The sequence below is a fragment of the Cottoperca gobio genome, chromosome 13 (genome assembly GCF_900634415.1).
Source record: "Cottoperca gobio chromosome 13, fCotGob3.1, whole genome shotgun sequence".
Classification (NCBI taxonomy): domain Eukaryota; kingdom Metazoa; phylum Chordata; class Actinopteri; order Perciformes; family Bovichtidae; genus Cottoperca; species Cottoperca gobio.
In genome coordinates this window covers 19,007,022-19,031,631 of record NC_041367.1, presented here as the reverse complement: position 1 = coordinate 19,031,631, position 24,610 = coordinate 19,007,022, and the positions used below count along the sequence as shown (strand labels likewise).

The window sequence follows — 24,610 nt, the reverse complement described above, 5'->3', positions numbered from 1 at the left end:
GGGACTACTTTTAATTAATTAATATACTGCTAGGTAGCTTGTGGACATACATCAAAATTAATTTGTTGATCAGATTGTTGTGTTATTAATCTGAATCTGAAAAGTAACTCGTAACTAAAGGTATCAGATGGATGTAGTGGAATTAAAGGTAGCCTACAACATTTGCCTTTGAATGTAGTGGAGTATAGGTATAAAGTGGCACATAATGTAAATACTCAAGTAAAGTATCAGTACAGTGTTTGAGTAAATGTACTTAGTTACTTTCCACCACAGAAAAACACTTTTAGTATGTGTTCAGGTGTTGTTGATCGGATTTTGAATCAAATAAAACCAGCAGTGGTTCAGACTCAGAGACCACAGAAGGCAGCATTGTTATCCACATTATGGTTTAAAGTAAGATTATATACACTAAGTGTTTTAATATACTGTCAAACTTCTCAGTTATATCATTTGTATCTGTTCACCAACACATAACGGCAAAAATTCTGACAACACTTGAAGGCATCTTAGGATAAATTGATGGCCGATACTAAATACCAGTGGTGGAATAAGTACTCCGAGTAAAGGTATCAATACTACTGTGTAGAAATACTCACGTAAAAGTCTTGCGTACAAAATCGTACTCAAGTAAAGCACAAAAGTAAGTACCGAAAGAAATGTATTATTCAGAATTGATATAGTCTATGATATATATTATAATAATGAATTAGGCTATAATTATCGATGCATTAATGTGTATATCCCTTTCTTGTTGCAGCTGGTAAAGGTGGAGCTCATTTTAATAACTGTATATACTGATAGGTCGCTTAACTTATAATACTATAGCTATACTATATCATATCATTAGTTGATTTATATTTTGTATTAATCATCTAAATTTGCAGTAACTTGTAACAAAAACTATCAAATAAATGTAGTGGAGGAAAAAGTACAATATTTTCCTCTGAGATGTATTGTGTAGAAGTATAAAGTATCATAAAATGGAAATACTTAAGTAAAGTAAAAGGACCTCAAATAAGTACACTTGAGTAAATGTAAACTCTCCAGCACTGCAAAATAATGATGCTGGTCATAGTTTCCGTTATGGTATTTATCTGAGCCCTGCTTAATAGTGGTTAATAATGTATGGTTAGATGATCTACGACAGGTTTTGTTAACAATATGTAAAGAAATCAAACAAAAAGGAGAACAAAATTTAGCCTATTCACCTGAGCAGATAATTGATTGATAATTGTATTAGTTATTAAAATCCTTTTTAATGCTTGAACATTATATTTTCTCTGGTGCAAAGCATTCCCAAAACATGACACTATCGCCACGATATAAGAGGTTGGAGACGCCCTATCTTACACAAGTTATACTGTCCAAAAAAGCTCCCTGTAATGATTTATCTGGCCAGCCTATGTTGTTCCAGATTAAACTTTGGATCAAACTGCAGTCTGTTAGTTCTTTGATGATTTTAAGTATACGCATTAGCTTGACAGCCATTATGAGGAAAAGTCCCCACATTTCCAAAATCCCAGACTTTGTCTAATTGGACAGTGTATCCACAAAGACGCGTCAGCTTCTCAGGATGTATTTAATGTGCTCATGACTCCATTTTGATGATAAATGTCTTGACATGTGTCTATTGATTTGTGAAAGCAAAAATGCCTGACAGTTCACCAACTGTTTTAGGAATGTATTTATTAAAAAAATTACCTTAGAGGATTCGGTTTTCCACATGAGATCTTCTTGTCTGATTAAATTGTACAAGCACCAATGTATTGCAATTGTTTTTATCTCTCATGCTCAAAACAAAAAGCACCAGACCATCTTCACTGGGGAAATTTGTTCAAATGGAAAAACCTTCTGAGCATATAATTACTCAATTACATTACTTACTATTTAAAAGTACTTTACTTGAATATTTCTGTTTTATGTTACTTTATACTTCTAGTCCACTACATTTCTGAGGCAAACATTGTACTTTTTACTTCAGTAAATATTTCTGACAGCTTTAGTTACTTTTAAATTACAATTTATCATATCCTTCCTGTCCATTATAAACTATATATGTGTGTATATATATATATATATATATATATATATATATATATATATATATATATATATATATATTTGATGCTTGCGACAAACTAAAGGAGGACCTGTTCCTTAATGTTTTGAACATTCTCCTACTTCTTAAGATAAATAAACTACTGAAAACCCTCTTAGATCAGCTGGAAAATGCATCATCACAGCGTTGTAAACAGGGCTGTTTTTCTGAGCTCTTTTTAAAGATACTTGGTTCTCACAGATGCTACAAACATAGGATGATCTTATGGAATATGATGCATTCCTGTAGATTAAAATACCCAAAAGTATAACATGTACTGGCCACTTCATTAAAGTACACCTGTACAATGTAATCTGATGCACTCCACTATAGCAGACAATTCTACATTTACAAGCTTAATATTCTTTTGTTTTTGTTGACACCTCTCATGATGGGGTGGAAAACATTTCAGAAATACCTCTCAATATAATGCAGTCAAGTTTAACAGCACAGCAAACTACAACCTCAATAATAAACAGGTAGTTTTCTTTGTAAAGGCAGAATTTACAAGCTGTTATATTAGATCACATTAGATTGGCCAAGTGTACCTAATACGACTACAGGAGTACAATGCAACATGCATATTAATGCAGCAGTAATATTGATCTAGAAACATAATTTCTAATAGTAAAACACGGATAGGGAACATTTTTACTGCATAATGACTACTTTTGACTTTTTATTAAGTGTCAAAATGTGTTTATAACGCCTATATAGTTTTACTTGAGCTGAGCATTTTCTTAGTGTGGTATTAGTACGTTAACTAAGTAAAACATCCGAGTACTTCTCCCACCACTGAAAAAAGTACATGACGATAAGGAACAGAGACGAGGCACAGATTTCACTCAGGCAAAACGAAAGTCTCCTGTTTCCTGCCTCTAGTTGGGTCCTGTACAGCAGCCCGTGCGAGGCTGTCCTGGAGACCCCGCGCTGCCTGCACCTCTATCGTCTCGGGTGAGTTTGTTAGAAATGTAGAGATTTCTCTATTTATCCGAATAACTGTAACAAAGCTGCAATATTCGCGCACTACAGCAAAGCCACTAACTGCACAGCTATCGCGACCGAAACGCCACATTGTTGCACGGCCCGGCAAACATAGTCATTTTCCACCGAATTCCCAAGCATACCCCCTTCATCCAAGAGTATTCCAACATTTACTCATATTTTGCTTGGAAGCAGAGATAGATAGCTCGCTACGCAATTGCGTCTACACTTCTTAGCAAACAGTACTTTCACGTCTCGGTTAAATCGAGGTGCCGCTGTGCAATACTAATGTTAAAATTATGTCACTCGGTGGTTTGTTTTGAATGTCAAAGGCTCAAGCTAGCTGTGCGTCTGAATATTGTTGATAGCTGGGTTGGCTTAGCAGGCTAGCTAGCTAGGCTAACGAAATTCAACCCAGATGCATCAAAATGCTGGAAATAGAGACAAAACGGGGTTTTGAAATTAAACGTTTTATTAAATTAGAGTCTTAAGTCAGTCGCGTTGCTGTTAAACATTATGCAATGTTACGAATCGGCAAAATATGCATGCAAAAGCTCTTTGAAAACACCAGCTAGCATGTAGCAAGACGCTTGCAGTGTCTCCATTCATATCCTGCGCACTGGCTGCTCTGACCGAGTAATGGCTACGATCCGCTGCCTTTTTAGAGCGGCAACTGGGGATGCGTTCCCCTCATTACTGCGGTTATATGGACATTTTGTAGACTTGTTGTTTTGGTGTAACTAGAAGTACTACGGACAGTTGTTGACACTTGGTGTTAAATTAAGCGACAGCCCGTACTCTAAATCTTTTCAGGCTATGTGAAAACCGCGCGTTTTCAGTTTGTTGTCTATTGCCATCCTTTCTCGGTGTGTAGCAAACAACTGCTGCTTGATCTCTTGAGTTCATAACAGCAGGTTTGTTTATAATGGTTCTTGTTGAATCAATATATAAATCATGACTTGTGATCTGATGATGAAGATGAGTTTATGATAAAAAAAAGAGACTCTGTTTTCTTACAAGGATACCCTATATTTGAACATTAATAGGGGTTAATGTAGTTGCATAGTTGCCTCTTCCCTGGCCTTGTTCTCACAAGACTCAATGCAAGCTTCAGAGAAGTCTGACAGCAATACATGATGTAATATTTTGAGTCATTACTCACCATTTAAATGTGAAAAAAAAGTGTGCAGCAGTTTCAGTCTAAAGTGGTAAAGAGGGCAAACAACCAAAAATATGAATACAAATAATAAAGCAAAAAAATTAAATGTGGATGGGTTTGTAAAATATTTAGATGTACATAATTGGTTGTTGGGTTTGGGGGTCCCCCCTGAGAAAATGTTAAGTTTAAATTAAATTCAATTAAAAAGTTCACATTATATTATTGTTATTAGCACTTTGAGTTTTGTTTACACAAATGAAAAGTGCACCTATGAATACAATTTATTATTATTATTATTACACTATCTGTGTACATAAAGCTAGAGCAGATAATACATTAATTCAATTATGCTCTCCACATTGATTTTACATTGATTTGGCTTTGGTGCTGCACCTAGGCCTTAGACTGTTGGGGAAACCCTGGTAGATTTGTAGACAAGCCAAAATAACTACAGATTTCTATATTTGGTCTATGGTGGAATTTGTAAGAGCAATTAAACTAATTAGCCTAGTTCATAACAAAAGCAAGCTGAAATAGTCATGTAGCAACTGTGTATCCCACACAGTGGAAGAGTCATAAAGAAGCTTAATTGAAAGTTATTTTAAACATTTATTTAGTCTTCTTTAATTCGTTTTTTGTAGTTCTAGTACACTGAGTAGTTCAGTATCAACACAGAACAATCCATGCTGAAAATGTGTGAATATAATAGATGGATAGATAGATAGATACTTTATTCATCCGAGGGATGGGATAGGATATATATATATATATATATATATATATATATATAATATCATAATTCAATGGACTTTAAAACCTTTATTTTATTTTATCTTTAACAGTTGTCATGGATGATGAAGATGGCAGGTGCCTTCTAGATGTAATCTGGTAAGTCATTGCTGACACATTGCAAAGTTTTATATTTAACAAACCATTTGTCTTTCTTTCATTTTGTCTTGTACTGTGGTGAGTAACATTGTTTTCTCCTGCAGTGACCCAGAAGCTCTCAATGACTTTCTTCATGGATCTGAGACCCATGTGAGTATGAGAGAAAAAAGTAAACAAAAACACGTATTTTGGCTTGGTTTATAGCGATCTGGAAAATGGGTTTGTAATTGATGTGATGAGGAGTATTAGTTCTGAGCATTTTAGTTGGGGCTGGTATAACTTTGTACGCAAGTCAATTTCGGATTACACATCACCGCACCCTGAAACCCACGTCCCTCACTGCTTTCATTTATTCTTTTTTTTTTTTTTTACGGCTTTCTCTGCTTAATGGATGTCTTTGCTTTTTGATTGCACCATTTATGGTTTCAGCCTGCCTTCCCTTTTTATTAGGCTAATTCACAAAATGAGAAATGCTAATACTAACACTTCCCAACTCTGTTATTCCTATCATTTTGCCCCTCTGTCGCTTATCTTTTCACTGGTTCTTTACAATCTGGGTTCTCTGGACTGTTTTCTGTCCTTTCCTTGCCCTCCTCCTCTGTTGATGGTCTGTATGTTTCTCTGTCCTGGTGGCTTTTGCCTGCTGGTTTGGGTGCCTTTGGTTTCTGTCTGTCCTATCCTGGGTGGGTGTGTCTGTAGTTGGACACTGACGACCTATTGGATGGTTCGAGTGACCCCTCCAGCTCGTTCTTCTCTACCACTGGGGTGAGTAAAATCCCCCAAACCTCCTCCTTCTGTTTTCTATCCATCTTTGTAGCATGCATTTCCAAATACCCTCCCTTTCCACTAACATATCTACACTCTACAAGCTTTGATTTGCCGCAATGTTACAAGAGGTTTTTTTGGGGTTTTCATGTCTGCATTTCTGTGTCGACTCAGTTACACTCCTCACCATCACATCTAGCCATCAAATTCATCCATCACCTGGTTTCACTTCTTTCCTGATTTCCATTAAGGGCCATGTTCCAGAGGTCCAGCCTGCAGTCCAGCTGTCGGCCAATGAGCCGGCAGGCCTACCCAGAGTCAGTGTTGACCTGGACTTCCTGGAGGATGATGACATCTTGGGAGGATCCCCAGGTGGGGATGGTGGGAGCAATGGCATTGGGACAAATCACGAGCCATGTGACATCCTGCAGCAGAGCTTGGCTGAAGCCAACATCACAGAGCAAAGCTTACAAGAGGCAGAGGCTGAGTTGGACCTGGGCTCCTTTGGAATTCCAGGCCTTACACAGGTGGTACAGACACTACCTGATGCCAGCCTCTCTGGGGCGGGAGGCACTACTGTTGGTGTAGGCATAGGTGTTGGGGGAGCAGCAGCAATTTTCCCTGGGTCAGTCCCGAGCACCACTGCTACTCCTCCCAATGCCACAGCTGACATGCTGGGGTCAGTGCTTGCTCAGCAGGGCCTTCAACTCCAATCCCAGGTCATGAACAAGGCCATTAGCGTTCAGCCTTTTATGCAGCCTGTTGGCCTGGGAAACGTGACGCTACAACCCATTTCAAGTCTCCAAGCTCTTCCTAATGGGAGTCAGTCTGGACATTTGGGTATCGGACAGATTCAGGTTGTGGGTCAGCCTACAGTCATGACTATCAATCAGTCTGGGCAGCCAATCCTGGCTAAAGCCATGGGAGGTTACCAGCTGCACCAGTCTGGGCCAGAGGTATCAGGTGCTGGTTCTCAGGGGCTTGGAGGCTCCGGTGGTGGACTTCTGATCCAAGGCAACAAAGCTACTTTGGGATCTCCAGCTTTAAATGGACCGGCTGTTTGTGTCAGCAGCACAAACAGCAGCAGTGGAGTTACGATGACTGCTCCTGCTGGGCTTCTGGGCTTCGGCAGCACCACTCTAAGTTCAGGAATTGGACCCCAGACGCAAAATCAAGGCCAAATCATGCAGAACGTGATCATCCAGCGCACACCAACACCCATTCAGCCTAAACCCCCTCAGGGGGGAAACATCCAACCGAAACTGTTCAAACAGCAGCAGCAGCCACAGCCAGCCCCCCAACCCCTGCAAAACGATGCTCACAAGGCTCTAGGACTGCAGCAAATTCCAGTTTCTGCTGCTCAGAATGTAGCCTTCCTGACAGGGAAGCATGGCTCTAACGTTGTCCTGAGTACTCAAGCCACAACACAAGGCCCTCAGTTTCAACAAACCCTATTCAAGCAACAATCAGCACAACAATCTGGCAAGCCCCTCAGCGTACACCTGTTAAACCAACAAGGCAGCATCGTTATTCCCTCTCAGACAGTTCTGCAAGGGCAGAACCACCAGTTTCTCCTACCACAACTACAAGCAGGTGGGCAGATCCTAACCCAGCACCCTGGGGGGCACATCATAACTAGTCAGGGTCCTGGTGGACAGCTCATTGCAAACCAGATTTTAAGTGCAAACCACAACATAAACTTGGGTCAGATGTTGACTTCACAGGGCCATCCTGGGGCTGCCCACATCCTCTCTGGACCCATTCAGCTCCAGCCTGGCCAGATGGGCACACCCACCCTATTTCAGATGCCGGTCTCATTGGCTCAGAGTCAAGGCCAGACGCAGACCCATACTGTCTCAGGTCATGCCCAGACAGTCATACAGGGCATGCCAATCCAGAACTCCCTGACCATGCTCAGTCAGGTGGAGGGGCTGAGCCCCGCAGTTAGCCTTCAGCCAGCCCTGCAACCTCAGCCAGGTGGAGTCCCCATCAGTGCAGGAGCAGCAACCATGGCTCAAGGCCAGCCTGGAGAGTGTGTTACTGTGCTAGGTAGCTCCACAGACCAGGCTGCTCATCCCACTCAGCAGCACGCACCACAATCCTCTATCCTCTCCATGCAACCGGTTTCCTCTGTGTCCATGGCTACCACAATACCCTCCTCTTCTCCGTCCATGTCTGTGTCCACCTCTTCCCCTGTCACAGCGGTGGGGCTGGTCCCTCATCAGGCTCAGCACAGTCCAGGGAGGTTACTGTTCACCAACCAGGGCTCCAGTATGATCCTGAGCCAGGAGTCTCTGCAGATGTTCCTGCAACAGGTCAGTGTTCCACTCATTGCACGTTTGCTTTGTGTACAGTTAACATTGTCTTAAAAATAAATAAATAACATGCACGGAGTGATATCTTGGTCTGACTTCTTTGGTTTACTATTTTACTCCCCCTTCCCTCCAATCCCCTACCTCCCTCCCTCGTCCTGAAATGGTAAATGTACTCCTATCAGGAGCAGCACCACCAAACAGAAAATGAGTCTACCCCCTCTGTGGGTGTACCAGCGTCCGTAATCGTCAGCAGCAACAGCGTCACTGCTCCGGCCCCCGCTGTCCATGACAGCCAATTAACTGACTCATGGGTGGGTCAGAGCCACAGCCCTTCCCCCGGCCCCGCCCACATGGCAGCAGTGGTAAAGCAGGTAGAAATGCCCCTTTATGTTAAGCCCCACCCACTTGTTGCTGCTGCTGCCGCCACAATGTTAGGGTATCTTACCTTTCCCCGTCACTGCTCTGTACTTCTCTTCTGTATTAGTCATTGCTTCCATGGCTATCACAGTTACAATGTAGTTACTAAGCTCAAAAATTACTTGCTTGCCGCTTCTGTGTGTTTCTAACATCGCTTCGTTACCCGTAAAGGCATGATCATTCCATTTGTCCATATGTATTGTTTGTCAACCACTGAGCTGTTTCTATATTTAGCTGTATGCACCTCTATAGAATGTGGGACTGGCAATCAAGGGCCAGTTTTAAAAACATTTTTAATTTCGGTATGTTTTTCATCCATTCTAACGTATGTATTTTGTAACAATACAAACATCATGCTCATGCTTTTAACAGAAGAGCTACCAAGGTGCCAAGTGCAACTTGTTTACCGCTATACTAACACTCTGCTCCACCAGAATCAATCAACTCACCTTCGTCTGCTTCATTACTGTTCAATCACTCCACACCTCTCAACCATGCACTTATCATCATATCATCATTTAGACCCTCATGTGCTTACAGTGCCACTCCCCCTTGTAACCCTCAGTCTGACCAGTGTAATGACCCCCAAACGATAATTCATGCTCCCCTGACCCCAGTCCCTGAAGTCTTCCGATCACCTTCAACTTCTCCATCACAGGCCGGCAGATCTTGACTTCTTGCTTTTTGTAAACTGTTTTTTCCTTTTGTCTCGCCAAATGATCATTGCTCCCTTTTATGTGTAATTCTCCTCAAACACTAGGAACAAATCAGTGGGCTTCTACTACTTTTACTTCAGCAACTACTAGATTTTTAAGTCTAACACTTTGCTTTTGTATTGTTTGGTGTTGTTTTACCCACGTTTGTGTCGGGGTTGGGCGATAATTCTATCTTTTTGTATATTGATTTTCAGTGGAATTGTGATAATATTGATCATATGTTATAATTTTATTGTTAATTAACAATTTCAAGCAACGGATGATTAAACCTTAACGAGGCGTTTGTTTTACACGTCTGTAGGTTTGTCTAATGCATAACAGTGAAGGAACACTCATTGTATTAAACATAAAGTATTTTACATATAATCATACAAACATTTGCGTGATTATCTGATATAGCCATATCGCCCAGCCCTATTTCGTATCTAGTGTCAAATCTTGAACCATATTCTAGAATCTTATTTACTATATTATGTGTGCATGCAGAACTTTTAGTGTGTGTGATTTTTATGCTTGATTTCCTGATTTTCTTCTGTGCTAATAATATTGTTTGCATTCTTTAATCAAATAAGCATATCAGTATGTTCTGATCCCACTTCTTCAGGTACCCTCCAGTGGACATCAGCAATCCCTTAAGATCCAGGGCATGTCCCCCTCACCGGTCTTGACCACTCACGTCACAGCGCCCCCAGTGGCAGACAGCCCGCAGCCTTCCCAGTCTCCTCTCACTCTGAGCCAGCAGATCCAGTCACCACACCATCAACAGCAGTCGCGTCCTCCCTCTCAGCCTCCACCACAGTCTCTCACACCCTCCCGCTCATGCACACCCTCGTCTCACCCTCAGCTCTATATTGTCCATAACCAAATGGCAGAGTCCCCCCAACCAGCTCCACAAGGCCAGCTGCAGCAGACACAGCCCCAACAGACACACATTCAAGTTCAGCTTCAGCCTCAGCCACGACCGGCCTCTCAGCCTTCCCCTTATCAACAAGATATGCCTCCTTTGTCACAGTCACCTCCTCCTGCACAGCACCAGTTTACGGCTCTTCCTGTCAGCACGTCTGCCACTGTTGTAGTTAAAGCCCAGGTTCCCATCCAGGGCCTGACAGCAGAGCAGCAGCACCACCTGCAATTAATAGGAGCGCAAATTCAGACCCTGTCAGGCATCACGCAGCCCTCACCTCAGCAGAAACATCTGCTGGACAAGCTTCACCAGGTATGTTCCCAGTTCATCACAAACGTCTTGTGATGAAAAGTTGTTATAGAATGCATTCATTGAGAGGTCTGACCAGTGAAGTAATCTTGTGTATTTTGGCTTTACATACTGCTACTTTTTCACTCTCCTGTAGTTAATGTGTGCTGTAAAAATATGAGCTGGTTTGCAACATTTAGAACAACAGTTAGTGTGTAGCTTTTTTAACCGTAGAATGTAATTCATGCGATGCATACATGTGGTTGAAATGAGTTCATCCCATAAGTCACTACTTGCAATAAGAGAGTAGCTATACCAGCTAATGATTGCATTGGTGATCAACTTACCAAAACCAACCGGGAGTCGAGTCCGCTTCAGGAAACCAAACTGGTTCATCCAGAACCTCTCATGTTGAAAACGTGTAAATGTAAATTGTCCTGATGTGTTTTTCAGGTGCAGCAGAACATCCTGCTGCAGGCCAAGCAGTCTGCTCAGTCTCAGCCTCAAGCCACCACTCAGTTCAGCTCCCAGCAAGATGTGCCTGTTGATAAACTGGTGATTGCATCATCAGGCGGCACTGGTACACCTGCTCAGCTTCTGTCAGTGCTGCAGCCGACGTCGGTGCTCGTCAAAACTCCTGCTACAGGTTAGATACAATTTGCCACCAACAACTCAAAATGGCAGGACCCTGAACACACTTTGAAGTATTTTGATTTTGATTTCCTTTTGTTTTTAGCATCAAGTGACTTACAGGTATTCTCAGGAGCCCAAGGGCCAGCTGGAGCAATGGTGAATCAGATCACTATCACTCCTGCCAGCCTTACCCAGCCTGTACAGGTACCAATCAAGTCTCAAATCATTTTAGGCCCTGCATGGTGGTCATTGTGCATTGTGTGCTACATTTTCCCACCATGCAATAAATCATTTGCATATTGTTTTAAAAATGTGCGCATTCATGTATTTTGGCAGCGTCTAACCCTCCTTTTGATTTCCCCTACAGGTTCAGCCAAAGCCAGGGGTGATCAGCTCAGTTGGAGGGATTACTCTTGGGCAAGGTGGGATTCAGATACAGGTGTTAGGAACTAGTCTGACTCAAATGCCTGCTCCACAGCCCCCAGCTCCAGTACAAACTCAGGTAAAGGCCACTGCATGTCACTGCATGTTAGTGAGCTCCTGAAAGACTACCTCTAATATTTAAGCTTCAGCTTGAAGGTCTAATCTGTTTTTAATGTTTGTTTGCATCGCAGACAACAACAATGAAGATGCCTTTCAGTGCAGAGCCCAGCAAAGAAGCCAGGTTTGTGCCGCATGCATTTAAATGGCTTATTTCAACTGTCTCATAATGCTATTTTTGTAGTATTGTGTAGTAATAGTATTTCTTTATGCACACCTCACTGCAGGATGCTAGAACAGCTGAGGAAACAGCAGGGTTCAGTGCTTCACCCAAACTACAGTGCCCCTTTCCACTCTTTTGAGGACACTCTGCACAGCCTGCTGCCTTACCATCTCTACCAGGGAACTGCCAACTCTTCTGAAGACTATCAAAAAGGTAACACTCTCCCTAGCCTTAGTGCAGCCAATATACAGTGTTGTACCCTTTTCTTAACTTCCCAATCTTCACAAATATCCTGCACAGTTGATGATGAATTTGAGACGGTCTCCTGCCATCTGTTGAAAAGGACCCAGGCCATGCTGGATAAGTATCGCCACCTGCTCTTTGCAGAGTCAAAAGTAAGTTTATATACCAGCATTTTCACCATATGCCTTCTTGTTGTCTTCTTTGTCTTGAATTGATATTGAACTGATGGTTTTTGGCATTTGAACCCGAGCAGAGACTGGGCCCCTCGGCAGAGATGGTGATGATTGACCGGATGTTCATTCAGGAGGAGAAGATTGCGTTGAGTCAGGACAGGATTTTGGCCAAGGAGAGACCAGGTATCCGCCACTGTTTGTGACCATACATAGTTTTGTGGTTGTCTTAATCTAAATTAAGTGCTAATAATATAATTCTATTTAATTGCAGAGGAGTTTGTGGCCAACGCGCGCATGTTGGAGAGTGCACTTTCATCCCAACAGAAATCATCTTCTGCTCAGCCCACATCAGTGAGTGGAGGTGTAGCTGCTGCTGTTCCTGCCCCAGCACCTGCAGCTCCTGCCCCAGCCCTTCTCCCAAACATTGCCCCAAACCCTGCTCCTGGCTCCGTCCCAGCTCCAGCCCCGGTTCCTGCTTCAGCTCCAGTTTCTGCTCCAACTCCGGCACCACCTCCCGCTCCCTCCGCATCTCCTTTCCCCCCTACCAAACTTGTAATAAAGCAGGGTGGAGGTGGAGCCTCTGTTTCCTGGTCCAGCAGCTGTTCCACACCTGCAGCAGGCAGGCTGGCCCAATCCACCGGCCAGAGCTCCTCTTTTGGTCGTGCCCAAACAGCATCGTCCTCTTTCTCCTCTTCGTCCTCTAACTCCCAAGCGGCCGATGATGACGACGCTCTCCCACAGAGAACCAGCAAACCGCCTATGAAGACCTACGAGGCTCGTAGGAGAATTGGATTGAAGCTGAAGATCAAGCAGGATCAAACGGGGTTCAGTAAGGTGGTCCACAACACTGCCTTAGACCCTGTGCACACACCTCAACCTCAGCAGAGCAGCCAGTCCATATCCCAGCCTCAGACTCAGCCCCAGTTCGAAGCTGCTGTACCGCACACAAAGTCCCTACCTTTATCAACTCCTCCTACTACAGTCATCAAAACTCAGTCCCCCGTATGCACTGCTTCTACTGCCTCATCGGTCACTACAGCAACCACTCAATGTGACCCCCCACTGAAAGGTAATGTTCCCCCTAATGCAGCCCCATCTTCCTCTACGTCTTCTTCTCATACTTGGTCGTTGTCCACTTCCTCCACCTCATCCTCCTCCTCCACTCAAATGAACGGGACATTAGACCACCAGGGTCGGGTCAAACACAATTCTGCCACAACTGCCACTCCCTCACAGACAACATGCCGTCTCCCCCTTCGAAAAACCTACCGGGAAAACATTAGTCCCCGGGTCAGACCTGGTGTCCCAGGGGGAGGAGACGAAAGTTTGTCCTACCCCAGACCCACGCCGTCACCCCCGAGGCACGAGGCCTCATCTCCTCCCTCAGAGCGGACAGTTATAGCCAGTGTGAAGGTGGAGAAAAGAGGCAGGGAGGCCTCACACACTCACACAGAGTCGAGCCACGAAACGGGCCGTTTAGGGAGTGCAATGCAGGGGCTGGACGTAATGGACGAGGTGTTTAACCGTGGTATCAAAACCACACAACACCATCATCTCCCGCAGGTCCTAGACAGGGAGGCAGCAAAGGAGAGAGGGGAGGAGCACACAAACCTAGAGACAGATGTAAGTAAATACAAGAGGGCGAGTGGGAAAAATAGACATAGGGCAGGTGGGACATTCAGAATGGACCCGCATGCCCCTGGGCCTCCCTCTCCCGAGTCCTCCTTCACACGAGACTCTTTGCTCCCTGCCAAGCGCTGCAAGTCGGACTCCCCCGACATGGACAACGCCAGCTTCTCCAGCGGTAGCCCTCCGGATGACTCTCTGAACGAGCACCTGCAGTGTGCCATCGACAGCATCCTGAACCTGCAGCAAGAGCCCTCTGCCCGCAGTAAAGGGAGCAGCAGCAGGTCACACCAAAGCCAGCGCCCAGGGGGCTCGGCAGCCTCATCCCACAGACCCTCAGTACCACCCTCCTCTTCTGCGTCATCGTCCTCCTCCTTGGCCCAGCACCCTCAGGTCGGTGGCCGTGGCCACAATGGCAGTCTGGTGCCCCAGACTCAAAGCAGATAACAGGCCCTCAGCCCCAGGCCAGACTGACATGGGGGAACTAAGAGACAGATTTGGAGGCAGGGGAAACAGGGCACTGTGCAAACAGTATCACTGTACTACTCTGCCAAGCTGTGTTGGCTCTGTTTGTCCATTTGAATTGTCCAGAAATGTCTTTGTCATTTACAGCCTGAGGTAGACCCGTGGGAGAATAAGTGAGAGTGTGGTCAAAGTTAAAAATGTTCTCTATGAATTGCAGACTTAAAGATGCCTGGCATTTTGTACGCGTTCTCTCAGCTCTCAAGCTCGAGTAACAAGATGAAATTGTCACAGGATGATTTTTCTCTTTTTCTTTCTTCCCTTTTACACTTCTGATCTTTTCTTTTTCTCTTTCTCATTGAGTTTTTATACATTCCTTTCATGTGGCCTGAGCACCAGTCTCTCATCCACAGCGGCTCCTCTCCTTGTTTAAATACTGTCTCAATGAGCATCAGGCGGCTCACTGAGAGTTCAGAAGTCAACAACTCTTTTTACCTTTGCTACCTGCAGCTGAGAGACAGAAAAGAATACAAGTAGGTTCATACTGCAAAACGTAGTACATACAGTATCTTCCCTTACCAACCAAAGGTGATTCTCTTATCAGAAGGATAAAGCTGCCCTACAGATGCAGCCCATGCTAAATTGATACAGTCCACCTCTTTATCAAGAATACATTTTCTTAAACCCAAAGGCTCAGATAGCTCAGATCCTCACAAGGCAGCTACTCTTGGTCCAGAAAAATCAATTAGCTTCAACCTCCCTTATGCCTGCATTTCATATCGCATGCATTTTAAAGTGAATGTTGAGAAAATCATTTTGAAGAATTGTTTAAAAAGTAGTTTTCTTTTTTTTTACTTCTCTTGGGTACTGTAGTACTGTCAAGATGTTTATGAAATTCAGTTCTTTTCTGGTTCTGATGTCAGGTGATTTTCTGGGTTCTTGTTTTTAGACCACACACACACACACACACACACACCTGCCTCCCTGTTGCTTATAATGCCAGGTTAGGACTTTATGCATTTCTGTCAGCAGGGGGCAGGCCAGTTTTTACTGTTGATTTTCTGTTTTCTCAGCCAGTGTGTTTCATCTTTCTGCCACTGTATCCCTGCCTACAATCTGTTTTGTCTTTTTTAAGCCGGGTGGACAATTCAAACACAAACAGCACAAGCATTGAAGTGGAAAAAAAGGAACAATAATAATGTACAAAAAGACCGTAAGAGAATTTGAAGTATAGTATTACAGATTAATTTTGTATTGTATTTATTGTGTATAATGACACTTTTTAAAAAGAAATGTACATTTAGTAAAACTGTAAATTAAACCTTGCTTCTTTTATGAAACATTGCAGGTCCTCTAGTCATTTGTCCAGCTTCAGGGTGCATTCCTTTGGATGACTAATGATGACTGAGAAGTATTGTATGATGGTGGTGATGATGATGATGATGATGATGATGGTGGTGGTGGTGGTGACGGGGTGTGTTATCTATCAGTCAACCAGCAGGCGGTGCATGGAAATGGAAAAGTAGAGCTGGTTTGTGTGCTTCATCGCCTGGAGGGTTCACAGAGTTTGGGAGGAGCAAGAGACTGATGAGGGGAAAAACTGTCACATCTGTAAACGTATGAGATGTTACAGTAGGTCGAGTAGGAAATAAAAGCACGTAGCAGTTAGAGGTTACTGCTGGAGGGGTGCAGCATGAGGTTGTGCTTATCGGTCAAAGTGTACATGAGGACACTGAGGTTATGTCATGTTTAAAAGAAATAAAAGACTCCACCCAAATAATTTATTCACAACATCCCCCTCCCCTAGGTCCACGCCCTCTGACCACAGCGCCGCTCATCCCTGCCCTGAGCATAGTGTTAGTGCTGCCCACAGTGTTGCCAGGCATCCCTGGAAGAGGAGGTGCATTAAACTTGGAGAAGCAAGCAACGGGAGGGAGAACATTTTGCCTCTGTGTGGTGCGCCTGTGTGTCCTACTTTGCCCTGTGCTCATTCAGCAAGCAGAGTAAGGAACCTTGCCAGATCTGGAGCTCATCTGAAATACATTAAAACCAGGAGAAGAACAATCCTCTGTAATCTAACTGCGTATACACTGCTCAGAGGGTTCCTATTCGCTGTCAGAGGTACACCCATACATGTAGCAGCAGCTCCTCCAAGAGACTGTTTTTGTCTTCTCAAGTCAAAATATTTTCCAAACTCCAGAGGGCAAGACTGCAGAGAGAGAGATCAAGGCGCTTGAAGAAGTCAACTTTCTCCATAATAACTTGGTAAATACTATTTTTTTACTTTTAACATGGCTACAATGATCAGCTTGTATTTTAAGAAATGTATCCTGATTGTGACACAGTTGTGGAAAATTGAGAATTTAGCTGCGTAATGAATGAAAAGGGGAAACTTTCTAACTCTATTGTTTTTGAACAGCTTTTTCCATTTCTTCATTTGGATATTAAAGTATGACTCTCCTGATACTTGTTGCTCCTGCATGTTACATTTCTTGCTCTAAGTTCAAAACTGTTGCAATTGTGGTGCACAAACCCACAAGGCATTTTCCACCATCCTTAAACTTGATTCCAGAGCCTTAACCAAGCCTTTGATTGTAAAGCAACTCTTACTCACACAGCTCGGTTGGCACAGTACTTTTGTATGTAATGGCGGTCAAATCACATTTTAATGTCTCTCCTCTAATCTCCAGGGTTCGCCATTTTGACAAGAAGTTTTTCCACACTGGTCTTGGGACATGTTAGGACTGTGTTGCCTATACTCCTCAGGGCAGATTTAAAAAAAGAATCCTAGTTCAATAGGATTTGCAAGAGAGAAGCTCTCTACAGATGAGTGAACGTCCGCTGACACGTGTCTTACCTTTGTGTCAATCTTCTTCTAATGAGTTGTGCCTTCAGTTCCTAATCCAGTGCTTCTGTTTATGTAGATTGCAGTTAAAAAAGAAAAAGGTGACTTTCTATGTATAGACTACCCTATGAGATTCTTTTCCTTAAATGAACTAAGCCAAGCGCGTATTTCATGTTCCACTCAGAGGATCTGCACGAGATAAAGGAATGTCTTACTTCACTGTAATACAATGAGCTGTGCTTGTGCAAATCCTGATGCAGGGTTGGGTTTGCACATTTTCCAGCGTGAACTCCAACTTTCTCCAGGCATGTACTGACAATGCTTGGCAGACTCCTGGTGGGCTGAAGCTTACTCCAGATCCTTACTCTAGGTTGTGGCAGACTTTGATCACCAAGTGGAACTGGATTAACCTTGTTTTTTTTCTGTCCACATTACAGGGGCTAAACGTTATCAGTGTGGCGACAGTTATCAAGTTGTCAAAAGGGGAAGATCCAGACTTCAAACGAAACATCAGCCCTATCGTTCCTCTCGGCTTGTGTAGAGCAGGTTTCAAGGACAAGTTCACATAAATACAGGAAGCACCTGAAGCTTTCCTGAAGCCACAGGAAGGACAGCTCCAAACAACAGACACACTCGCACGCTGATTTTCCTAAGAAGCGCCCTATCATCTTGTTGGTAAATCAACATGTCACGCTGGGGGAGGAAAAATGTGAAGAAGACACCTGAGGTGATCCGCACTGTGACAGAAGGGCTCAAGTCCTTGTATCGTAAAAAGCTGCTGCCTCTGGAGGAGTACTATGGTTTCCATGACTTCCACTCTCTCAGTATGGAGGATGCAGACTTTGATAATAAGCCTATGGTGCTGGTGGTGGGACAGTACTCCACTGGAAAGACAACGTTCATAAAGTAAGACATCACAGCTCTGCATTAAACATTCCACTGTTACATTTTATGTGAGTAGTACTGAAATAGCCATATGTGTGATTGACAGGTATCTTCTGGAGCAGGATATTCCTGGGAGCAGAGTGGGACCTGAACCCACCACTGACAGCTTCACTGCAGTCATGCATGGGGAGGTGGAGGGTGTCATCCCTGGTAACGCACTTATCGTAGACCCCAACAAGCCTTTCCGCAAACTCAACCCTTTTGGAAACACCTTTCTCAACAGGTGAGAGCTGGGACTTTATTCACAGTGTAGGTCCAGTACACACAGTGTTGTGTAATGATTCCACAGAGGGAGCCAGATAGATATCCGCATGAAATGGACTCTGTGAGAAAACCCAAGGAAGGAGAGATAACAGAAGGTTTTTTAGCTCTATGGAATTTCAAGCTCTTGTGCCAAATTTCAGAGCGGGGAGGCGCATACCTTATTTGTGGAAAAATGGAGAAAGGGAGCGACATCACCCGAGAGGGTGATGAAAGCTAATGTACTCAGACAGGAACTGCAATGTACGCAAGTTCGAAGACGAGGTCAGAGGGCTCCACAGCCCCGTGGGGCAAAGACAAATACATGAAGTCACAGTCTTAGTGAGATTCATGGAACCTGTAAGAGCAAGCTTAACACTGACGTTCTTTCCCCTTCTCTGTTTACTGGGCTGCCAGAGTTTTGTGTATCGTTTTCCACTAAAGTAAACCAAGATTGAAGTCACATGTTTTACGATAAAGTGCTGTTAGTTGCTAGAAACACAGACATGCAGGCTAGAAGTGAACATACAGTCTTACTATTGATGGGGCTCTTCTGTAAAATGTCTGATGCCAGTTTTCCGGAGTCTCTCTCTCCCTCTGCAGGGTGTGTTTGTGAACGTATTTGCGTCTCTCTTTTTGCTTTGACTTCCTGTTCTGGGACTGGTGGGCTCGTTAAACTCATAAGCCGCAGGAAGTGGTGTTGTTGTTCTAAGCCACACATCGTTAGCGGGCCTTATTGTTTGATTCTGGCAGTAGTGGTCATTTTCCTTCAGGAAGCCCACAGCAATGAGAGGCCTGCTTGAACACAATGGCCTGCAGTGGGAGGGGTGGGGGTACTGAGAGGGCAGCTTCCAATCGGCTCCTAAGATCACATTGGCTTCTTTGATAGGAGTTAATCATTTTTCACGTGATTTAGATTATTTCCTTCTGCACTGGTTTTAAACTAAACTGACCTCTAATCTTAAGTCTTCTGGTTGTTTATATGTCCTGTCTGTTGATAAAAATACCAGGTTCCAGTGCGCCCAGATGCCCAACCAGGTCCTGGAGAGTATCAGCATTATTGACACACCGGGGATCCTGTCCGGTGCTAAGCAGAGAGTGAGCCGAGGTGAGAGGCTTTACAAAGGTGAGGAGAGGAAATATGGGGGGCCTGCAGAGATGCACAACCCTGAACGTCGGCTCACAAACTCATCTCCTTGGCACGCCTGGCTAACTCATGGGACCAGTTTACTGTGTCACAATAACACTTGGCATCGGGGCAAGAAAACATCTTAGCAGTACACTGAGCAGCCAAAAAAAAAAAATCATAATCGGGAACAGAGATGGTACAGACAAAAATTCTGTCAGCACATCTGCAGGAATGTACTGTTGAGAAATAACTATCATCATCATCATCTATTCATCCACGCTTTAAGTAACTCATTATTACTAAAGTCAATCTGCATGAGCAACTAACGAGTTTAAAGGGTTAGCGCATCCAAATTGTGAAAAACACATTTCCTCACTTACCACTGTTGGTATCTTGCAGATGGATGTGGTTTTATCTGCTGAGGTTGTGAAATATCCGTCTGTGAGGTTTCTACTTCCACCACCAATACAATGGAGGTGAATGGAATGCTGCTTGTGGGGTTCAAAGCTCTGCAAAATTAAAAATTCAGCATCAACATGTCCTTTCAGAAAAAGAGAGTTCCAGTTTCTCTGGATAATCCAAACTATTTCTTTGGAAAGCAGGAGTTCCAGCACAAGCTTCTCACAGTGAAGTTTGTGGGTTCTGGACAGTAACGGGGACAAAGATGACACTGTTCTGTGAGCAACACAAACAGTTGTCACATTGAAAGAAAATTCAAAGATGGATAACTTAAAACCTAGGAGGTTAAAAACATCTTTATGGCTATACCACAGGAGATAAGTGAGAAAAAGGGTTTTTCTGTGATTTGGGTGAACTGAACCTTTTTTAGTATGATCATCTTGATCACTCAAAAACATGAGGATTGGTTTGTTATACTTGTAAAGTGATCAGATATTTGACTTAAGTAAAAGTATACAATACCACAGCGTAGAAATACTCTGTTAAACGTAAAAGTCTTGTATTTAAAATCGTACTTAAATAAAAGTACAACAAAAATCTACTTAAAGTACAAAAGTAGTCATGCATTCAGAATAATACATATTATAATTAAAGTTAATTAATGTAACTACTTTATATACTGATGGGTGGCTTAATCTATAACAACATACCATATTGTACATGTTGATAATATTTTGTATTAATTGGAATGTTTAAAGTAACTAGTAACTAAAGTCAACCTCAAATAAATGGAGTAAAAAGTACAATATTTGCTTCTGAACTGTAGTGTAGTAAAAGTTTAAAGTAACATAAAATGAATATACTCAAGTACAAGTACCTCAAAATTGTATTTAAGTACAGTACTTGAGTAAATATACTTAGTTACTTTCCACCACTTGACTTGTAAACTGATAGTTTAAACGTTAATAGTCAAACGATTGTTTCTACAACGTGGACTCACACAGTGAAGCCCCGGTGTCTGAACGTACAGATACGGATTAGAGGTGTGAAGAGTTTGTGTCGGTGTCTACCTTTTCCCCTCTCCTGACCCTTTTTCGTTTAGTGCATACCGCTTAGATTTCTGAATATCTTAGTTATTCAACTCTTATCCATCCAAACAGGCTATGACTTCCCAGCTGTGCTGCGCTGGTTTGCGGAGCGTGTGGACCGCATCATCCTGCTCTTTGATGCCCATAAACTGGAGATCTCAGACGAGTTCTCCGAGGCCATCGGTGCCCTGAAAGGCAATGAGGACAAGCTGCGTGTGGTGCTCAACAAGGCCGACATGGTGGGCACCCAGCAGCTGATGAGAGTGTACGGTGCACTCATGTGGTCCCTGGGGAAGGTGTTTGGCACCCCGGAGGTTCTGCGCGTCTACATCGGCTCCTTCTGGTCAGAGCCACTGATGGTTACAGACAACCGGAAGCTGTTTGAGCTGGAAGAGGAGGATCTGTTCAATGACATCCAAAACCTTCCTCGCAATGCAGCTTTACGCAAGCTCAATGACCTGGTCAAGAGGGCGCGTCTGGTTAGGGTGGGTTTTATCGCCATGTCAACATGTGTTCACTAAATGATTACTAACAGGTTGACATTACAGCAGTCGTTAGGTGTTTTAAACCTTGGTACGTGTGTTATGTTTTCTTAATTCCAGGTCCATGCTCACATCATCAGCTATCTGAAGCAGGAGATGCCTTCCGTCTTCAGGAAGGACAATAAAAAGAAGAATCTGATCTACCAGCTGCCAGTGATTTTCTCTAAGATCCAGCTGCAGCACAACATTTCTGCTGGAGATTTCCCTGATTGTGCTAAAATGCAGGTTAGTCTGAGTCTATTTTTCCTCTTTGTTTCTTAATCTCTACTGGCCAAGTCTGGGAGAAAATTATGTTAAGACTTCTCTTCAACTACTAACAGGGTGGTGAAGGCCTAGTGGTCTAGTGGTACGCCTTCCAAACAAAACACTAGAAGGTCGGGAGTTCATTACCAGGCTGCCACCATTGTACCCCTGAGCAAGGTACTTAACCCTGAGTTGCTCCAGGGAGATTGTCCGTGTAGTTAGTTCACTGTAAGTCACTAGCGTCTGCTAAATGACCTGTAATGTAACAGTTCAGTTACATTTAAATCTACTCCCTAATGCCTATGTTCATCATTCTCTTTTTGAAGGAGCAACTGATGGTTCATGATTTCAACAAGTTCAAAAGCTTGAAGCCGAACCTGATGGCAGCCTTGGATGAGTTGCTCTCCTCTGATATTGCCAAACTGATGCCCCTCCTGCGGCAGGAGGAGCTGGAAGCAGGTGAGCAACTAGGCGTGCAGGGTGGAGCCTTCATAGGGAACCGTGCCGGACCGTTCGGAGAGGGCGACCCCTTTGCCCAGGAGAACGGAGAGGGCTGCGACGAGGAGGAAGACTGGGTGGTGACCAAAGACAAGCCCAAATATGATGAAATCTTCTATAACCTCGCTCCCAACGAGGGGAAACTGAGCGGCAACAAGGCGAAGGACTGGATGGAGAGCTCCCGCTTGCCCAACTCGGTCCTGGGTCGCATCTGGAAGCTGTCGGATGTGGACCACGATGGCATGCTGGATGATGAAGAATTTGCCCTGGCCAGCCACCTGATTGAGGTCAAGCTGGAAGGCCATGGTCTGCCCCCTGAGCTTCCCACACGTCTGATCCCGCCCTCCAAACGCAGGCAGAAGGGTTCTGATATATAGACAAAGTTCCCGGAGCTGAGAGAGACTCTTCTCTATTCGCTGTGCTACTGCTTGTATTTGCTCTTGTTTTCCCCCCAGACCCCAAGTCAAAATGTTTGTTTATACTGCGTTTAACTTTCCTCTTAAGACTGATTCTGGTCTTGCACAATGGAACACACTGTATTAAAGTGTAAGTCTTTGAGACAAAGGACGTACTGCAAAAGATTGTGTATTAAGAAGTCACACGGGTCTGGTTGCTTCCTCTTTTTGGCTTCTCAAAGTTAGCTTCTTATGATGAGCTTTAAAAATATATCTACTTGTGTTTGCAGAAGTAAATGCAGTATTCAGCATATATTTGACCGAGTACAGAGCTAAACCTTTCTGTATTAAATCCTTTAAGTGTAACATTCCCTCAGTGATTAGATTGGTGATAATTTGTAGGATTATGCCATTTATTTTCATGTCTGGTCATTCCAGCGAGGGTAACAAATACACATTTCTTAACAAAGACTTATATTGCTCAAATGATTTGTTTTTAGCATTTTCGACTCAAACCGTCAGCACAATTATATTAATAACGTGAATACGTTTCACTTTTGATGCTTTACATGCCACCATTTTGTGCATTAAACTTTATATATTATTTTTGTAATGTTGCTGTTTTGTATTTGCAGGAGTAAGAACTCAGTTGTATAAAAGAACATGACATGCTGAGATTAACCTTTGATTGATGTGTTGATATATTACTGACTACTGTACACAGCTCCACCAACTGTTCTTATGTTAACTATTATTGTAACCAAATAAAATTCCCTGACTGTGTTTTCTCTCTATAGCAACTCTTTTATAAGTAAAAGAAATGGACCAAGCTTAAAAGAGTTAGTAAGCGTTGAGTCATTGAACATGTCTACAATTAAAGTACATCATCCAGCACTCATGGTTCTGTGCATTTAGTTCGGCACTCTTTTAACAAGATTGTTTTTTCTATTTGGTCTCTCAGTGACGGACCAGATAAACAGTGAGTCACACTCTCGCCTGCCAGGTCCACATACCACCATTTTCCGAGGCTCTCCCCCTCTTAGTCCCACCATGTGAAGCCTTTTCTTTCTCACACACACACACACACACACACGGTTAAATGGTCCATCCCCCCTCATCCCTGTTAGTTCTACATTCACTCCCTCACTAGCATGCCTCTGAATGTTTTTGGTTTTATCCTGCGTACACTATGCGGTATAAGCACAAATATGTGTCCCGTGTAGAGCCCAGTGTGTGTGTGTGTGTGTGTGTTTTTCACATAAGGTTCGCAGAAGAAGGGGTGGTCTCCCTGCCTCCCTGCCTCCCTGTTCCACTCCTCCATGGAAAGAAATACAAATGAGAAACAGGCAGCAGTTCTTTCCTCCCTGCTCTCTGGCTTACAGTGACTCACATGTGAAGAATGTGGTGGGTTGGCCGAAGTTATTAATATCTCCTTTCCTAGGGTCTGCTAAGTTTCCTTAGGCGCATACACAGAATCTAGACACTGTACCTTTATGAAAGACTTTAACAACATCCCCCTATTTGGAGAATTCCTAAGCTAGACCTGCAGCACACCCCACCCTCTCCTGTGTGTTTAGGGGTGTGAGAGAGGCAGGTGAGGCAGTATAAGGTGACAACATTCAACTGAGATGTTCTTGTGAACAGTTTCTTCACTAGAAATTAACTTGTGCTGGCTTCTTGTGTATTTTCAAGTATACCAATGCCATTTTAAAGAGTAGAATAAGAAAATCCCCATAGCAGTTTGAACAATGCCCGCCTGTTAGATAATTAGGCTGTGCTGAGTCATAAACCATCTCAAACATGTTTACTAAAATCAAGCTACCACAGCGATGAGGTGAGACTTGCAGCTGGCCGCAGCAGAGGACCCCCTCAAACATCAGGAGTCCCCAACAATGAAGCTTACTCAACGAAA

At 43.5% G+C, this 24,610-nt stretch overlaps 2 protein-coding genes across 5 annotated transcripts; both read left to right on the top strand.

Annotated features, from left to right (window-relative positions):
• Nucleotides 1–2,948: 2,948 nt before the first annotated feature.
• bicra (BRD4 interacting chromatin remodeling complex associated protein) lies at nucleotides 2,949–15,714 on the top strand. Of its 3 annotated transcripts, none has more exons than XM_029446357.1 (14): nucleotides 2,949–3,052; nucleotides 5,084–5,129; nucleotides 5,234–5,279; nucleotides 6,146–8,209; nucleotides 8,392–8,580; nucleotides 9,947–10,558; nucleotides 10,988–11,180; nucleotides 11,271–11,371; nucleotides 11,535–11,669; nucleotides 11,782–11,831; nucleotides 11,935–12,083; nucleotides 12,171–12,265; nucleotides 12,367–12,469; nucleotides 12,558–15,714. In XM_029446357.1, exons 2-14 carry the CDS (start codon nucleotides 5,089–5,091, stop codon nucleotides 14,357–14,359), a joined length of 5,580 nt encoding a protein of 1,859 aa, XP_029302217.1. In that variant the 5' UTR covers nucleotides 2,949–3,052; nucleotides 5,084–5,088; the 3' UTR covers nucleotides 14,360–15,714. The 3 variants fall into 3 exon arrangements, with proteins under 3 accessions (XP_029302217.1, XP_029302216.1, XP_029302218.1); XM_029446356.1 differs by having other exon boundaries at nucleotides 12,364–12,469; XM_029446358.1 differs by lacking the exon at nucleotides 8,392–8,580 and having other exon boundaries at nucleotides 12,364–12,469.
• A 534-nt stretch (nucleotides 15,715–16,248) lies between these two features.
• Nucleotides 16,249–23,481, top strand: ehd2b (EH-domain containing 2b). Of its 2 annotated transcripts, none has more exons than XM_029446962.1 (7): nucleotides 16,249–16,639; nucleotides 17,657–18,125; nucleotides 18,211–18,387; nucleotides 19,415–19,512; nucleotides 21,093–21,505; nucleotides 21,623–21,787; nucleotides 22,132–23,481. In XM_029446962.1, the coding sequence occupies exons 2-7, from the start codon at nucleotides 17,905–17,907 to the stop codon at nucleotides 22,678–22,680; spliced, it is 1,623 nt and encodes a 540-aa protein (XP_029302822.1). In that variant the 5' UTR covers nucleotides 16,249–16,639; nucleotides 17,657–17,904; the 3' UTR covers nucleotides 22,681–23,481. The 2 variants fall into 2 exon arrangements, with proteins under 2 accessions (XP_029302822.1, XP_029302820.1); XM_029446960.1 differs by having other exon boundaries at nucleotides 19,415–19,530.
• Nucleotides 23,482–24,610: the final 1,129 nt, after the last annotated feature.

Bases quoted from the DNA above. Each gene is read 5' to 3' on its own strand.
- ehd2b (XM_029446960.1), top strand. From the start codon at position 17,905: ATGTCACGCTGGGGGAGGAAAAATGTGAAGAAGACACCTGAGGTGATC. The intron at 21,506-21,622 runs GTGGGTTTTATC...TCTTAATTCCAG, and splicing joins AGAGGGCGCGTCTGGTTAGG to GTCCATGCTCACATCATCAG. The intron at 21,788-22,131 runs GTTAGTCTGAGT...CTCTTTTTGAAG, and splicing joins CTGATTGTGCTAAAATGCAG to GAGCAACTGATGGTTCATGA.
- bicra (XM_029446356.1), top strand. From the start codon at position 5,089: ATGGATGATGAAGATGGCAGGTGCCTTCTAGATGTAATCTG. The intron at 5,280-6,145 runs GTGAGTATGAGA...ATTTCCATTAAG, and splicing joins TTCATGGATCTGAGACCCAT to GGCCATGTTCCAGAGGTCCA. The intron at 12,084-12,170 runs GTAACACTCTCC...TATCCTGCACAG, and splicing joins TTCTGAAGACTATCAAAAAG to TTGATGATGAATTTGAGACG.